Source organism: Microcaecilia unicolor, chromosome 11 (assembly GCF_901765095.1).
Source record: "Microcaecilia unicolor chromosome 11, aMicUni1.1, whole genome shotgun sequence".
NCBI classification, from domain to species: Eukaryota; Metazoa; Chordata; class Amphibia; order Gymnophiona; family Siphonopidae; genus Microcaecilia; species Microcaecilia unicolor.
In genome coordinates, this window is record NC_044041.1 from 40,723,542 (window position 1) to 40,740,856 (window position 17,315).

The window sequence follows — 17,315 nt, forward strand, 5'->3', positions numbered from 1 at the left end:
CCTCTCCCAAAGGCAACACCCCTTTGCTTGCCAAAAGGGGGCCCTTCCCTGAAAAATTTTACTCGTTAGCAGGGAGGTGGGGAGGAAAAAAGGGGGAGGGACCCGGAACACCCGAGTATAACACCCCTGAGGCAAAATTGAAATTCTAACAAGCCTCCAAAGAATTCCTGTGGCACAGAATAAAGTACAGAATAAAGTACCAACTAGACAAAAAACTCAGACAAGTCAGAAAATAAAGAGAGACTAATGGGCTCACTTCCTACCTGCTGGGAGACTGAGAAAATACAGGCTAGGGTCACGTGACCAGGGCTCCTATTGGCTCGCTAGAGTCAGAGTTTTTTTCTCAGTCTCCAACCTGCTGGAAGGCGAGCACAACCCATCAGTCCAATCCTGGGCCGGTCCGGAGGGATGCTAAGGAAAAAGAAATTTGCAAGTTAGCTTAGAGCAGTGGTTCCCGAGGCACCCCAGCCAGTCAGGTTTTCAGGATATCCACAATGAATAATTTCATGTACTGGAAACAGTGCATGCAAATCTCTCTCATTAATATTCATTGTGGATATCCTGAAAACCTGACTGGCTGGGGTGCTTCCAGGATCAGGTTTGAGAACTACTGGCTTAGAGTCTAACAGAATTCCAAGATACTTACATTCAGTGCAAGTGCTCAGGATGTGAATAATTTTGACAATATCTATACCTACATTTAACATCAATCTATTGATGCTAAACCAGGATCCTAACTTCTGTAAGCACATCTTCAAAATAGACGGTGTCAAAGACAGAACACTGGGAGAAAACCCCCTATTATTAGCATAAAGTCGTTGTACACCCATACCAGAGAGAAAATGACAAATTGGAATCAAGTAGATATTAAATAAAACAGACCAAAAAGCGGATCCTTGTGGTACACCTGTAGTAGTTGGTATCCAAGATAATTCTCCTCACCCAAACAGACTTGAAAATAACATTCAGATAGAAAAGAACGGAACCATTCTAAGACCTTTCCCTGAATCCCTACAGAACATAACCAACTTAGTATAATTTCATGGTGAATTGTGTAAAAAGTGGTGGAAATACCCAGGAAAACCATTAACTATTCCTCATCCCAATCAAATCCCGAATCAACAGCATTTCTGTAGAATATTTAGATCTGAAACCAAATGTAACAAATAAATAAATAAATAAATATTGACAAACAATATTTATATATTTAACAATATATTTCATTATTTGGCCCACCAATCTAATTTTTGGTGCAATGCCAGAGATCCTAGTAGACAAATGTCATTCTAAACATTAAACAAAATCTCTTTAAACTGTATTTTAATGTGAAAGTTTATCAGAAGAGCATAAAGTAGGACCACAATAGGAGACCAGGGGCTGAGCCCAGCCAGGTTATGGAATTGAAAGACCTGATGTGTTTTGATTCCCTCTCCTCCCCACACTGCTGATCACATGGCATGTCAGGCTGTGTGGTCCTCCTCTGCCACTTGGCCATGTGGAGCCACAGCCTCCTCCTACTTTTGCCAGGGAAGGGATTAGCAAAGGGTGGGCAACTTCGGTCTGAGGGTCACAACCCAGTTGGGTTTTCAAGATTTCCATAATGAATATGCATGAGATTGATTTGCATGTACTGTTTTCATTGTATGCAATTAGATCTCATGCATATTCATTGTGGAAATCTTGAAAACCTGACTGGGATGTTGCCCATCCCTGGACTAGAAGGAGGAAGGGTGAAGCGGGAAGGGACTGAGGAAGAAGAGGAAATTCAGGATTCTGAGTATAACCTGCAAAGACTTTCGGAGCTATGTTGATGACTTTTTTTTATACATCATTCTGGGGCCAAGGCTAAACGCACTGAGAGTAATGGTAGATTCTACTACAGTGGTTCTCAAATCTGTCCTGGGGGAATCCCAGCAAGTCAGGTTTTCAAGATGTCCACAATGAATATTCATGAGTTAGATTTGCATGCAAATGTAATTCATGAATATTCATTGCAGATATCCTGTAAACCTGATTGGCTGAGGTTCCCCCAGAAAAAAACAAAGGAAGTCCACAAAGAACTTCCACAAGGAAGCAGCAAGCAAAAACAAATAAAGTGGAAGTCACTAAAACCACAAGTTCAAAGAGCACAAGTTCCAAGGACATACAAAAAATGTTCCAAAGTGTTTATTCACCAATACCAGATATGGGCAAAACCCGACACGGGCAGTGTTTCGGCGCACTAGCCTTCATAAGGGGTCCTGTATGAAGCCAATGCAACGATGAATAGAATTGCCCACCACTGTTATTTAACATATATGGTAAACGTAATTCCAGAATACTCCAAACTCGAATAGTTGCTCTGCATCCAGTACTCAAATCCCAGATTTGGGGAACCACTGTTCTGCTAAGAAAGAGCTGCCAAGTTACCCAGTCCCAAGAGGGAGGTTTTGGTCCAGTCATGGATTTCTAACAATTCCATCCTCAATGCATTATAGGACCTGCAAAACTAATTTATTTATGATTTATTTGTAGCATTTGTATCCCACATTTTCCCACCGATTTGCAGGCTCAATGTGGCTTACATTTGCCGTAATGGCGGTTGCCATTTCCGGGTGACAGAATTACAAAAGGCGTTGCAAAGGGGTAGACTCAAGGACCACCAATACCATGCTGCTTTGGGATGTAAATTCAAGACCAGAACTGGCCAAAAGGGTCTCCCTCCTGGAACTAGGTAACTTGCCAACTCAAATAAGGAGTGGACGTGTGCTTTGGATGCATGCAGGTCCATTTTTCAGCATGCCTGGATAAAAGGCCTTTTTTGTGGCCAAAAATGGATGTAGCTGGGCGGTAGTTCCAATTTGATGTGCATAGGCACCTATGCGCCTTAGTAAAAGGCCCCTCTGTGAACTGTCCAGAGTCACAAGGAGCTACAGTGGGAATCAAACCCAGTTCCCCAGGATCAAAGTCCGCTGAACTGACCACTAGGCTACTCCTCCACACTCAAGGGACCATGCAGAAAGCTACTGTGATCCTGACTGCATGGTTAACGCTGGGTGTGTGCGCACACATTATTGGGCAAATGTGCAGAGCTTCAGCACGCGAGTTACTACTACTACTACAAATCATTTCTATAGCGCTACTAGTCGTATGCAGCGCTTCACAATTGAACATGAAGAAAAGACAGTCTCTGCTCAAAAGAGCTTACAATCTAAATCAGGACAGACAGACAGGACAAATAAGGGATAAGGGTAGGACAGACAGATAGGACAGATAGGGAAAAGGGACTATTGAAGAGAGGAAGACAAGATAAGGTTACGAGCAGGTGACAAGTTAGGAATTAAAAGCAGCATCAAATAGGTAGGCCTTTAGCTCGGATTTGAAGGCAGCCAGGGATGGGGCTTGACGTAATGGCTCAGGAAGTCTTGGGATGAACTGTATGGAGTCAGTCCACTAAATAAAGGAATTCCCTTATTTGACAGAAAGCAACATGCAGGTCAGGTGCCACCAATTTTCAAGATGGTGGCGCAGACCAAGGAGCATCACTGTTCCCTTCCATCCTAAAAATGCATGAGTAAAGGGAGAGCAGGGTCCCAGGAGAGGGACCCATAAGACTACCAGAATCACTTGAGGAGGCTAAGGAGGAGGTAAAGTAGTGCCATCGCAGCAAGCCACAGGTTGTATCAAAATGCACGCTAATGAATTCATTCAAGTATTCCATGCAAAGAAAAGACTATCCTGCTCAATGCAGAGAGCTTTCAATGCACACATAGTGCAAGAATTTTTTTTCCAGGTCTAGGCAGTGAAGGTGGTTTTATGGAGAGGATTTCATGTCAAATTTTTAGAGTTAACTGCCAGTTTTGTTTTACAAGCAGAAGAAAGTCCCTGCAAGTTTCAAAGGCAAGCAGGAGGTAACAGAAGGTGAGCTTGTCCAAAGTGAACGCACACATCAGCACCTGTTCTTCTGCACCTAAATATGAGCCATGTAAAAATTTCACATACAAGCAATTTTTGTGAGGCTCACACTTAGTGCTGACACTTTTGGTCTTTTTTGGACATGCATACAAAATCTGTACTAACTGCAAACCCTTGTTCACATGTTACCCCCACCCCCCCCATTAGCCACAAGTTTTCTACTCATAAAATTTGTATGCCATTAGCTTTCTGCATCCCTTATGGCAATTAATCCAATGCCATCATATTCACTCAAAACTCTCAGCGGTGACTCGTTTCACATGAGTATTCACAACTTATGACTCACCAATGTCGTCATAGGTGTAAATCTCACTTTTATGTAACCAACAACAACTTTTTGTTTTATTGTTATATTTAAAGCTAATGCTAAAAGAATCGTTTAAAAATTGTTGTAAGACAACCTTTTAACTTAATCTTAATAAGGGCAATTCAAACCCACATACAGGACCCATGGTTGACATGGGCCATGTTTTGCACTAGCTGCTTCAAAGACTGGTCCCTAATTCTGCATTAGAACCGTCTCATACTCCAAGTTGTTGGTTACATTAAAGCGAGATGTAGACCGATGACAATATTAGTGAGTCATGAGCTATGGATACTCATGTGAAACGAGTCTCCACTGAGGTCTTGAGTGAATATGATGACATTGGATTAGTTGCCATAGAGGTTATTGCTCCCGCTGCAATTGTGACCTTACAAAGTGTGATTAGCTTTCTGCATGGCACAGTATTATGCCCGTGTTAGAGGCCATGTATTCAGACATCCGCATGCTGCTCACCCGCAAGCCTTTCTGCATGGACCTCTTAGCTTTGCCATCAATCCCACACAATTGCTCCACAGCTGCCCGGAGGGAGCAATAGTTTACAGCAGGGGTTCTCAAACCTGTCCTCAGAACACACTCAGGCTGGTAGGTTTTAGGACAACCACAATAAATATGCATCAGTTAACTTTGCATACAATAGAGTAGCATATGGAAATTTCTCCCATTCATAGTCATTATGGATGTCCTGAAATTCAGGCTAGCTGGGTGTGTCCCAAAGACTGGGTACCTGGGTTAGAGGAAGATTTTGAGCACATGCCCCTGCCCTCAAGCCCTGTCCCTTGTGAGATCAGCAGAAATTTTCTTATAGTCCGAGCAGAGAAGAAACAGTCTGTGGGCTGCAGTTCATTAGGTTCCTGCCATCCCTCTGTTTTGTCTCCCAAGGCACTTGAGTGGACAGGATTCCTGCTTTTGTAGGAGACAGTGGAAGACTTGGTAAGTCTGACAGCCTTATTTGTAGAGTTGCAAACTAGTTCCAGATTACCTGATCCAATCCTGTGTTTACCTCATTGTATGTATGGGCCAACTCCATATCCTTGGGATCCACAAATTGATCAGATTTTCAGGATATCTATAATGAACATGCCTGAGACAGATTAGCACTGTGCATGCAAATCTCTCTCACACACATTCATTATGGCTCTTCTCAAAATGTGTCCAGTTTGTAGCCATTGTCTCCAATAGCTGCCAATGTAACATTTCCAATGAGCCAGTCCAAGGGTATGTGACAACTTTGCTACATTTTCAGCCATGTACCCCCAGGGCCAGCTAAGGCCCTGCCCCACAGTCCAACATCTTCCACCTCTTGCCTAGTGCCCTTTTTGTCCACTGCTTTCTGTCAGGTACTTGTGACCTGGATTGGCCACTGTTGGGAAATAGGATACTGGGCCATTGGTCTGACCCAGTATGGCTATTCTTATAACAGCTAAATGAAGCATGGCACAGGGTCTTCCACTACAGGTCCAAATTCATGGCCTGCCACATCCCACTACCTCGAACGCAAACTTCCAGTTGGGTGCGGGGGAAGCATGACACAGCTGACCGTGGGTCTGGCCAGAAGACACTATGCTGCTGCTGTCTCCTCAGTCCCCACAGTGGCTACAAAATAGGGGACATTTCAGGCTAGTCCTAGTTTTAAACTTACATCCCCAATGCAGCGTAGCTACCCACTGAAATCAGCACTGTTAGTCCCAAAATGCACCAGGATTTCTTCAAAACGGATAGGTTGGCAGCACGTTAGATAACGAAATTGTCAAATTTGAATTGCAACTCCTGAGTCCTGTCTGCATGGAAAGGGAAGGAGTGGCTGTTGACCGGAAGCCACGCCTCAGAGAGCGCTAGGTGGCTCAGTGACGCCAGCAAATTCTGATTGGTCCGCCGAGGGAGGCCCGTTTCTATGGCCGGGAAGCGTAAGTTTGGACATGGCGTCTTGGCAACGCGGCTGGGCCTAGCGCCTGACCCACCAGGCTCCCGGGGAAAATGTCCCCGGTACCCCCTCTGCTGCTGCTCACCGTGCTGGTGGGCATGGCACGGGAACAGCAGGCTGCAGGTAGGCGAGGGGAGGGATCGGAAGGTTTGATTTAGGCAATAATGTAGAGAGGGCTGAAAAAATCTTTATGTCTTTGTTTTAGGATTTTTTCCTTCGTTCATCTTCATGTCTTCTCCCTCGGTGAGTTCGTTTGTGCTCGGAAACACGACCGCGATCTCGCTGCACCTGGTCATAGGGCAGGATGTGGGTAAGCTGCACGGCGATGTTTCGCTCTTCTCCCTAGTTACCTGCTTGCTTTTTTTTTATTTATTTTGTTTTAATTCGCTTCTTATATGCCGGGTACTTATCCTCTGCACTTATATTTTTCTCCCTTTGTTGCTTTTTACTGAAGTGACTCCAGCAGTGTCGAACTGCGGTGGCCCAAACTCAACTTGCATATGGTACCTGACTCTGGATGCAAGCCAGGTAAGGTTTTAGGGTTGCTGCTGCTTCTTCTTTCAGGATGTCCCCTGCCCTGATATATCTGGGTCTCAGGACCAGAAAGATGCGTGCATAGGTGGTTGAATACCCCCAGTATTAAGCAAATTTATTTATTTAATTAGTACATTTGTATCCCACATTTTCCCACCTATCAATGTGGCTTACATTTTTTCCAGGGAGATGGTTACAGATTCTGACATAATTGAATACAGAGTACTTAGTGCAATTGATTAGAGATTGCATAGTCTGTGTTAACAGTATGTTTGGGGCGGATTGGGCTGGTTTAGAAAAGTTTGCATTGTTGTTCTTTTTTTGTGAGTATTTAGGTTATGTTTCCGTGGTCTACTACTACTACAACAAATCATTTCTATAGTGCTACCAGTCATACGCAGCGCTTCACAGTTGAACGTGAAGAAAAGACAGTCCCTGCTCAAAAGAGCTTACAATCTAAGTCAGGACAGACAGGACAAATAAGGGATAAGGGAAGGACAGACAGATAGGACACATAGGGAAAAGGGACTATTGAAGACAAGATAAAGGTTACGAGCAGGTGACAAGTTAGGAATTGAAAGCAGTATCAAACAGGTAGGCCTTTAGCCCGGATTTGAAGGCGGCCAGGGATGGAGCTTGACGTGGTCTGGATGTCTAAGTTACTTCTGAGAGGATGAACTTCCTGAAAAGGTGGGTATTTAGGTTTTTTTCAGAAGTTCAGGTAATTGTTTGTGACTTTTAGGTCTTTTAGCAATGTGTTCCATAGTTGGCTGCCTATAAAGGATAAACTGGAGGCGTATGATTATTTGTATTTCAGGCTCTTACATCTTGGGTAGTGAAGGGTTAGGATGATCTCGCTGATTTCACTGTGTTTCTTATTGTACCTGGGGCAATGGAGGGCTAAGTGACTTCCCCAGGGTCACACAGAGCTGCAGTAGGAATGAAAGCTGGTTCCCCAGGTCCACAACCTGCTGACTAACCATTAGACCACTCTTCTACTCCAAGTGATGGCATTCAAGCAAACTTTTACTTGGTAGAGGTTTGGGAGAACAGGGTTGATGTAGGCTACAGTCCGAATGTCATCTGTAAAATAGAATATGGTAAACCTGAGAATTCAGAAAAGTGTAGCAATGAGAGTGAGGAAGAAATTGAAAAGATAAGGAACAGAAGCAGTCCGGATAATAGGACATCCAGATAATCCGAGTTTGGATAATCGGCATTCTACTGTGCATGTGTGTATGTATGTATGTGTGTGTGTGTATATATCTATATTTATATCTATATCTATCTATCTATATCTATATCTGTTGCAGGAATGGATGCATGAATTTGTGGTACTTCAGGAGTCAAACAGCACACATCAGAATGAGGGAGAAATCTTCTTTATTTGCCAGCAAACAAAGTAGGACATCAGTTCTAGCTCTCTTCTCTCTTTCTCAGCTCTCTGTGTCTTTGTGGCTTCTGTCTCAGCTTCTTCTCTTCTTCTGCTGTCTTCTCCTTCTTCTGTCTGTTTCTTCTGTCCTTCTGACGTATGCTGCTTCTGCTCCCACTTAAATACAGTTCTATGTAGCCTAGCCTATCCCCCTTACTCTCCAATTGGTTAAGGAATAGATTGATTACCTTGCCTCAACCAATCAGCTCTATACAAATATCAGTTACATAGGTTTAATATTTCTCAAACTGACCTGTGACCTGGGGCCCCTTACACCAGACATTGTGGCTCCCATCTCTTACATGTTCTTATTATGATTGATTTCTCATATTCCTAGTACTAACTGCTAACTAAACTCTGGCATTCATTAAAGGGGTCAAGGGCCAGTCTTACTTAATGGCATACAGCTATAGTTTATTACTTCTTTCAGGACCATTCCTACATTTTACCTATAATTAATCAAGGAGAAGAGAGCTGACTAGTCCTGACCTCTTTTCACCTATCAGTTTCTTACACAGAACTTGCTAGGACCACAGAAAACTCAAAACACATGTTGGCCTCTTCACTGCAGTCTTTGCTTAGAAAGTCAGACAAAGAATTGAACAAATATTCTACATAGAAATTACAGAATAAAACATATTCTAAAATAAGCATCCTTATAAGACATATTCTAAATATCAAGAACTTCTAAATTCTAACTCATTTATATCTAGAATTATTTAGACTCTAACTATTTCCTTCTAAGCAGTGTTCAATTTAATCCTAAACAAACTGCCTGCAATATGCCGGCTCATAATAGAATACATATGTGCTAGCATTAACAATCCATCACTCACAAAGTCTTTCTGACCTTTCTAACCTTTAGCTCGACAAAGCTAGAGTTCTAGTAATTAAATCCAGCCTGCATTCCTTTACCTGCAGGACTGAAGAGAATTCAAACTTCAAGCTTTTAATATCATTTCTTATATATATATAATTATGCCCATGGCTGCCTCATTCCCCCCTTTGAGACTAAAATCAGCTTATGCAGAGATAAGTCTCACATCTCAAACTCTGGAGATTATAGTGATCCTAACTGGGAATAGACTTGTGAATCACCATTACCCTACTTGTTAAGGTCCGACGGCATACTGCCGAAGCACATGAGGCCAGGAAACAAAACAAAAACCCTGCTAAAACTAAAACTATTAGGGAAATGAACAAGGGACGTATCCAGGAGGTCAATGACCACCACCAGGAGGTAAGGTCTAATCCTCCTCGGTAATCCTCCACATTAAGGCTAGCCAACTGTAGGACTTTATCCATGGCATGCCTAACCACATGCGTCCTATTTATGACAATAGTACAGCACTCTGAAGAATTTAGCACTGTGCAGAGGCCACCCTGGGCTGCAAAGAGATAGTCAAGACCCATACGGTTATACCGAGAAACTATACTTAATTCATTAATTTGATCCTGCAATGCATTGACTACCACGTTCAACTCATGAACTAAAACATGGAGTAGGGACTGAAGTCTCCGGGTAGCCATACCTAGTTCGGTAATACCCGCTACCGGGCCCCCAATTGGAATCCAGGCCGTAGCAGAAAGGGCTACAAGTCTCTTTTTAGTCAGAGGATAAGTAGAGTTGATATACTGGAGGGCTAATTCAATCGCCTCATCCTCTGTGGCAACGGAGGAGGGTAAGGACAAGGCCTCTCGCTTAGAGCGGTGCGGGGATGGTGGCTTGAGAAGAGGAATAACTTTAGGAAAATAATTCAAGGTTACCAATACACAAAAATCATATGTGGGGGGAAGAATCATGTGGAGGACATTATCACAGAGCCAGTAATGACCAAGGAGAGGGCGACGAAAGTTCCCAATAAATGTAGGCACAGGATGGAGATTAGGATGCCCATAATGCGAGCCCCTATCCCAGGGGGAACGAAGAAGAAATGGAGACTTTGTACACCATAGGTGCCAATCCCCAATTGTAACAGACCGCTCATATGATGCAACCCCTTCATACCCCGGGGACTTATGAAAGTAGAAAATAGGATGGGACACTATAGTCTTCTCAGTAGTATAGTTAGGAGCCAGATAATCACCTTGGTCATAATCTGCAGGTACGGTAGTAGGGCACATAGGAGTACCTGGAGAAACTACCCACACAGGTTCCTCCTTCTCTGGAAGAACATTAGTATAGTTACAGGGAATGGGAAGAACAGTTGAGATGTCTCTTGTTAAACAAAACACTCCAGAAGCTGGATAGGGAGACGTAAAAACCGGCCTTAGAGAAGAGTCAGAGGGGGAAGTAGCATTATAAAAGGACCACCAAGTATAATCCTGGCTCCAAGGACCTGAACTCGAAAAGTAGGGAGGTATAAGAGCTGGGAGCTGCACAGGGACAGGAACAGCTGGGACATCTGTAGTATAAGGAGAAAATCGGGAACACACAATACAAGGGGAAGTAATCTTTGCCTGGCTAATTAGTTCCTGGACTGAGTGTAACCAAAGGTTGGAGCGAGTTGGGGTTTTAGGAACAAGGAGGCAAGGAGTAGAAAACAACAAAAGCATCCAAACTACTAACATTTTCTTTCTTCCTAATCTAAAACAAATACAGCAAACTAATTAAGCAATAATATTTCAACAGTCTGTGCTAATCACAGATTACTCTAATATAGTGTTCTCAGTCTTTGAGTTCTTATACCAGTTGGGATAGACCCTCAACTGACAAAGATCAAGCTTTCAAATTCCAAGAAAGCCAGAATCTGGGCGAGAAAGAGTCTCAGTGTGAAGCCGAAGTTCAGCAGCTCCTGCAGTATGCAGTTGACCCTTCTTTTCAGCTAGTAGATTCTTTGGTTCGGGTCAGGCGCAACTTCAATGGCTCCGCTGGATCACTTTCTGCTCTCCACTGTCTAGGCTCCGTCTGATCCGTGCTGGGCTCAGTCTGGTCAGCAGACTTAATTCGAGACCAATGGACCCATGGAGTTATCCCTGCGACCTTCACAGCTGTAGGGGTAGAAAGCAAAACAGTAAAAGGTCCTTTCCATCGGGGCCCTAAAGGCTGAAGCCTCCAGTCTTTCACCCAAACTCTATCCCCTGGCAGGAAGGAATGTACCTGAGCCTGGAAGGGGACAGGGTTTATTTCTCTCACATAAGACTGAAGCTCAGAAATTATCCTGCCCAAGAGGGCTACCTGCTCCTGCACCTGGGCAGACCCTAAAGTCCCTATGTCTCCCTTAATTCCCTGCAAAATGGCTGGGGGCTTCCCATACACAATTTCAAAGGGAGAGAGGGCTGTTCCTTTAGTTGGGGTGCATCGGAGGCGGAAGAGGGCTAGTGGCAATACCTGTGGCCATTTCAGTTGGGTTTCCTGACAAATCTTTGCTAGGCTATTTTTCAAGGTTCTGTTTGCTCGCTCAACCTGCCCTGAACTCTGGGGACGGTAGGCACAATGCAATTTCCAGGTAATGCGCAATGCGCGGGACAGGGCCTGAAGTGTAGCTTCAACAAAGGCGGGACCATTATCTGAACCTATGGCAAGAGGCAATCCATACCTGGGGATGACATCCCTAAGGAGAGCTCGAGCTACTTCTGTGGCTTTCTCAGTAACTGTAGGATATGCTTCCACCCACCCAGAAAAGGTACAGACCATGACCAAGAGGTATCGGAGCCTACCGCTCCTGGGCATTTCTGTGAAGTCTATAACTAGGGACTCAAAGGGTGTTAGTCCTCTAGACTGAACTCCTGGTGGAATACGGGGTCCCTGACGGGCATTATTCTGGGCACAGAGAGTACATCGGGCAGAGGCAGTGGCAACCAGACTATCCAATCCTTCCAGCACCACTACTCGACTGAGTAGGCGGGCTAGTGCTGTTTTCCCTAAGTGTGATAGGTCATGAGCTTGAGACACTACAGGCCAAGCTAGGTGGCGTGGCACCAGAACTCTGGTATCAGGGAGATGTAACCAGCCATCAGATCTCCTTACTGCACCTTCCTCTTGAGCCCATTTCTCTTCCATTTGGGTGTACATAGGCGTCCATTCTTGCAGTCGAATTTGGAACAGGGGAGTCACAGTACTTGCTGGGGGTCCTCAAGCAGCTTCCTTGGCCACCCGATCAGCATGGCGGTTCCCTCGGGCCACTGGAGTATCTATCCTTTGGTGTCCCCTGCAGTGAATGACAGCTACCTTCTTAGGGGCCCAAACAGCCTCTAGCAGCTGAAGTATTTCAGGTCCATACTTAACAGGTTGGCCTGCAGCATTTATGAGTCCCTTTTCCTTATACAAAGCTCCATGAGCATGTAGGGTTGTGAAAGCATACTTAGAATCAGTATAAATGTTGGTCACCAGTCCTGCTGCTAGCTCCAGAGCTCGTATGAGGGCCACAAGTTCTGCTTTCTGGGCTGAAGTTCCTTGGGGCAGGGCTCTTGCTTCTATCACCTTGTCCTCTGTCACCACAGCATAGCCTGCCAATCGCTTGGAGTTCTCCACGTAACTGCTTCCATCTGTGAAATAAATTACATCTGGGTCCCTCCACGGAACATCTTTAAGATCTGGTCGACTGGAGTACACTTCATCCATGGTTTGGATACAGTCATGATCCGGTGGTCCCTCAGATGCTGGCAAAAGAGTGGCGGGATTGAATGTAGCCACTGTTTCCAGGTGTATCCGTGGATTCTCACATAAGCTAGCTTGGTACTTAACCATACGGTTATTTGTAAACCAGTGATTGCCCTTATACTCCATGAGAGTGAGAACTGCGTGGGGGACTTTAACAACCAGTTCTTGCCCCAAGGTCAGCTTATCAGCTTCCTGGACCAGTAAGGCTGTTGCTGCAATGGCCCTCATGCAGGCTGGCCATCCTTTAGCCACTCCATCCAGCTGTTTAGACAGGTATGCAACAGGCCTCTGCCAGGATCCCATCATCTGGGTCAGCACACCCAGAGCAACCCCCTGTCGCTCATGGACATACAATGAGAAAGGTTTCTCCACATCAGGAAGGCCTAACGCAGGGGCTTGGAGTAGGGCTTTCTTTATGGCAATGAAGGATTGTTGAGCAGTAGGTCCCCATTCAAATGGTTCCTTTTCACCCCCCTTTGTGGCTTGGTAAAGGGGTTTCGCCATCAATGCAAAATTTGGAATCCAAATTCTGCAGAATCCGGCTGCTCCCAGAAATTCCCTAACTTCCCTTCTGGACTTGGGTTGGGGAATTGCAGCAACTGCTTGCTTCCTACTGACATCCAGTCTCCGACTTCCCTGGGAAATGCAAAAGCCCAGATACTTCACTTCTGACTGACAAAGTTGGGCCTTTGAGCGTGAGACCTTATAGCCTGCATCCAAGAGTAGCTCCAGCAATTCTCTGGTAGCCTCAAAACACTCTTCCTGGGTCACTGCTGCAATCAGGAGGTCATCTACATACTGGAGTAAAACTCGCCTGGAAGGCTCAGATTTAAAAGTCTTAAGGTCTTGTCCTAGAGCAGTCCCAAAAATAGTGGGGGAATTCTTGAACCCCTGTGGCAGGCGGGTCCATGTATACTGAAGCTTCCTTCCTGTTACTGGGTTTTCCCATTGAAAGGCAAAAAGCAATTGACTGGCGGGGGCCACCCGAATACAAAAGAAGGCATCTTTTAGATCTAGTGTCGTGAAATGGGTAGCTCCAGAAGGTATCAATCCCAACAGGACATATGGATTAGGCACTACAGGGTGTAATGAGATAGTGGATTTGTTGACCACTCGTAAGTCTTGGACTGGCCGGTAGTCCTCAGTCCCTGGCTTCTGAACTGGCAATAGTGGCGTATTCCATGGAGACTGACAAGGACGAATAATTCCATGGGATAACAGACGATTCAAATGTGCTTGAATCCCTTCCAGAGCCTTTCTGGGAATTGGGTATTGGCGAAGATGGATTGGCCGGGCACTTGGAAGTAAGTCTACATGGACAGGAGGAATATTTCGGGCCAACCCTGGGGGATTATCTTCTGCCCATACCCCACTGACCTGAAAGCTGTCCGCCAGGGGTAGGTCAACTTGGCCATGTGACTGATGCAGCCGCCATTCTTCTTCAAGAGGGCAGCAGAAACTCAATATACCCTTAGGGCTGGATGTCGGGGGCCGAAAGGAGACTGAAGTCTGGCCATCAGAGTCAAAGGAAATTTGGGCCCTAAGCTTGGACAGCAGGTCTCGGCCTAACAAAGGGATTGGACAGTCTGGCATATACAGGAATTCATGAGTGACTGTGTGTGAGCCTAATTGGCATCTACGGGTCGTCAGAAAGGGCCTCCGGTTCTGCACCCCCGTGGCTCCCACCACTCGGACAGTTTTTCCAGACACAGGCGCTAATCGCTCCGTCACAACAGAATGTTCAGCTCCTGTATCAATCATGAATGGAATTGAGCGGCTCCCTATAGTTAGCTTGACCATAGGTTCCTGGGAGCCCAGTTTGTAGGAACCCGGTCTGTCCTATTCGTCCCATTCTGCCATCTCGGCTATCCCAATGATGTCAGATTCAGGAGGCTCATATCTTCCCTCTCGAACTCGGCCTCGGCTTCCTCGATCTCCTGGTCCCCTTCTCAGTCCCTGGCGCCTCTGGGGGCATTCATCTTTCCAGTGCCCTCTTTCCTTACAATAGGCACACTGGTCCCTCTCCAATCTTGGTCTGGGATTCTCCCCCCTTGGCCGGGATTGATTGAAGGAATCTCGGGGCCTGGCTGGTGGTCCGGGGTCCCACTTTGGCTTCCCATTAGCTAGAGGTCGACCTCGGTTAAGGGTGGAATTAGTAATGGCTGCCGCTAAAAGGTCGGCCTTCTTCTGCATCTTCCGGTCAGCCTCTCGGCGCACCTCCTGATCTCTATTAATGAAAACCTTGGTTGCGATCTCAATTAGCTGGGTGGTATTCATCCCTGCGAATCCCTCCTGATGCTGCAACTTCTTCCGGATATCTGGCATACTCTGGGCCACCAATGCGCTATTCACCATTCTCTGGTTTTCTAGGGCTTCAGGGTCAAATGGGGTGTATGTTCTGTAGGCTTCAATTAGTCGCTCTAAAAAGGCCCCAGGGGATTCAGCTGCCCCTTGGAGAATTTCAGAGACCTTTGCCAGATTAATGGGCCTCTTTATGCCTTTCCTCATACCTTCCAGCAAGTCCCGGCAATAGCCAGACAACAGTTCATAGTGCTGCCCATCATTTGGATCCCAAGCTGGAGCTGCGCGAGGGAACCGAGCTCTAACCCATTCCTCTAGGTTCTGTGTCCCCTCGGGGGCACGCGCTCGCGTAATGGCCTCAGCATTTTGCAAAATCTTCCGCCTCTCCTCAGTTGTGAAGAGGGTCAGGAGAAGTTGTTGACAATCAGTCCAGGTTGGGTTATGGGTGGCCATAATGCTAGCCACTAGGTCCACCACTGCCTGAGGCTTTTCAGTATAAGAGGGGTAATGCGTCTTCCAATTCAGGAGATCGGTGGTTGTGAAGGGTACATACTGATAGGCCTGTGCCTGTATAACCTGACCCTCATTATTAGGATCCGGTCGAGTGATGGTTACCTGGCGGAGTGGCAGAACTCTCGAGGAGGTGGGAATGGAATCTGAGGTAGAGCTAGGAGCTACCCTCCTATCATGCTCAAAAGTGATTGCAGCGGGTCTAACCCATTCAGTGGAGGTATGTTGAACCCCTGAGGGATGGGGAGGGGTACTCATAGACTGAGAGGTGGTCACAGGTGATTCAGTCCATTGAAAGGGATGCCGGGCCCCTGATGAGTGGGTAGGGGTATTAGAGGGAGAGGCTGGGCTGTCAGGAGTTGAGGAGTCAGGGAGTGGAGCCCAAAGCGGGTCTTCGGAGGTTAACAGGGAAGGATGTGGCAGAGGAGGGTAGAGACTGACTGAAAAGTCCAACCTAGGATGTGGTGGGGTTCGCACAGTGGGGGAGGAACTATCCGGAGAAGCCTGTACTGGAGAAGCTTGGGCTGGGCGGCGTGGATCTCTAGGGGCGGCACGGAACCCCAACAATGGGCCATAAGGTGGTGGCTCAAGGTCTGAGGGGTCATCAGAGAGTATGGGTTTCTCGGACAGGGTAGGGGCGGAAGCCACCGATTGGGTGGTAGGCTTCCTAGGGCTCTTTCCCTCTTCTAGTTTAGATTTTCTAATCTTTCTTTGAGCACGGCCTAACATGAATTTTACTGGGGATCCCATATAAGTTTTCAACCAGGAGGGAGGGTCAGTCACAAGGCTGTCCCAGGAATCTATATAGGGGAGTTGTTCAGAATATTCTGGTTCTCCTACAATTATGCTGTAGACCTTCCGGATTACTTCAATATCTAAGCTGCCACTAGGGGGCCACCCCACTCCCATAGATGGCCACTCAACTTCACACAAGGTTCTTAGAGTACTTGAGCTTAAAGTCTGTCCATAATCATTAATTAAAAATCCTTTTTTGAAATTCTTAAGCATACAGTCTAGGGGAGTATCAATTTGTCTAGACGATTTCCCTCCCATAATGCTTACAGTTACAACACACAAAAAGGGAGGGAATTTTTTTGAAAGTGCAGTAAGGGGTCCGCACTCTGGAGACACTAGGTAGACAGACAACAATCGCTTCCTTCGGTCACTGGCCAATTGAACTCGCGTTAATTGGAAACGCAGTTATAAGAAGTCCGCACTCAGTTAATCATTCACGCATCACACATTCCATACAGAAAATCCCACCCAACAATTTCAAATTTCTCAGATACAGATAAGCTCAAGCGTTTTCGCTTCTAGTCCCCACGACTAGAAGGTACTAGGGCCTTCGCTGAGAGTTGATCAGGCTCTCCTTCCCTCAATTTTTGAGGGGCTGGTTTACAATTTCCTAGCTAGGATTACAATACAGAATACAGAATACATACCCGGCGAATATTCTCCAGTCAGTTGGGTGCTGGGATTAATGCAGGATTCAGGATCCCACAGCTGCCACCAAGAATTGTTGCAGGAATGGATGCATGAATTTGTGGTACTTCAGGAGTCAAACAGCACACATCAGAATGAGGGAGAAATCTTCTTTATTTGCCAGCAAACAAAGTAGGACATCAGTTCTAGCTCTCTTCTCTCTTTCTCAGCTCTCTGTGTCTTTGTGGCTTCTGTCTCAGCTTCTTCTCTTCTTCTGCTGTCTTCTCCTTCTTCTGTCTGTTTCTTCTGTCCT

General features: G+C 45.8%; 1 protein-coding gene across 2 annotated transcripts in view; it reads left to right on the forward strand.

Annotated features, from left to right (window-relative positions):
- The first annotated feature begins 6,133 nt into the window (after positions 1-6,133).
- TCTN2 (tectonic family member 2) overlaps positions 6,134-17,315 on the forward strand; it is a 54,923-nt gene continuing 43,741 nt past the window's right edge. For both annotated transcript variants that reach the window (XM_030217667.1, XM_030217666.1), the window contains exons 1-3: positions 6,134-6,323; positions 6,406-6,510; positions 6,655-6,728. In XM_030217667.1, the coding sequence (XP_030073527.1) occupies positions 6,254-6,323; positions 6,406-6,510; positions 6,655-6,728 (249 nt within the window). In that variant the 5' untranslated portion in view covers positions 6,134-6,253. The remainder of the gene's footprint in view (positions 6,324-6,405; positions 6,511-6,654; positions 6,729-17,315) is intronic.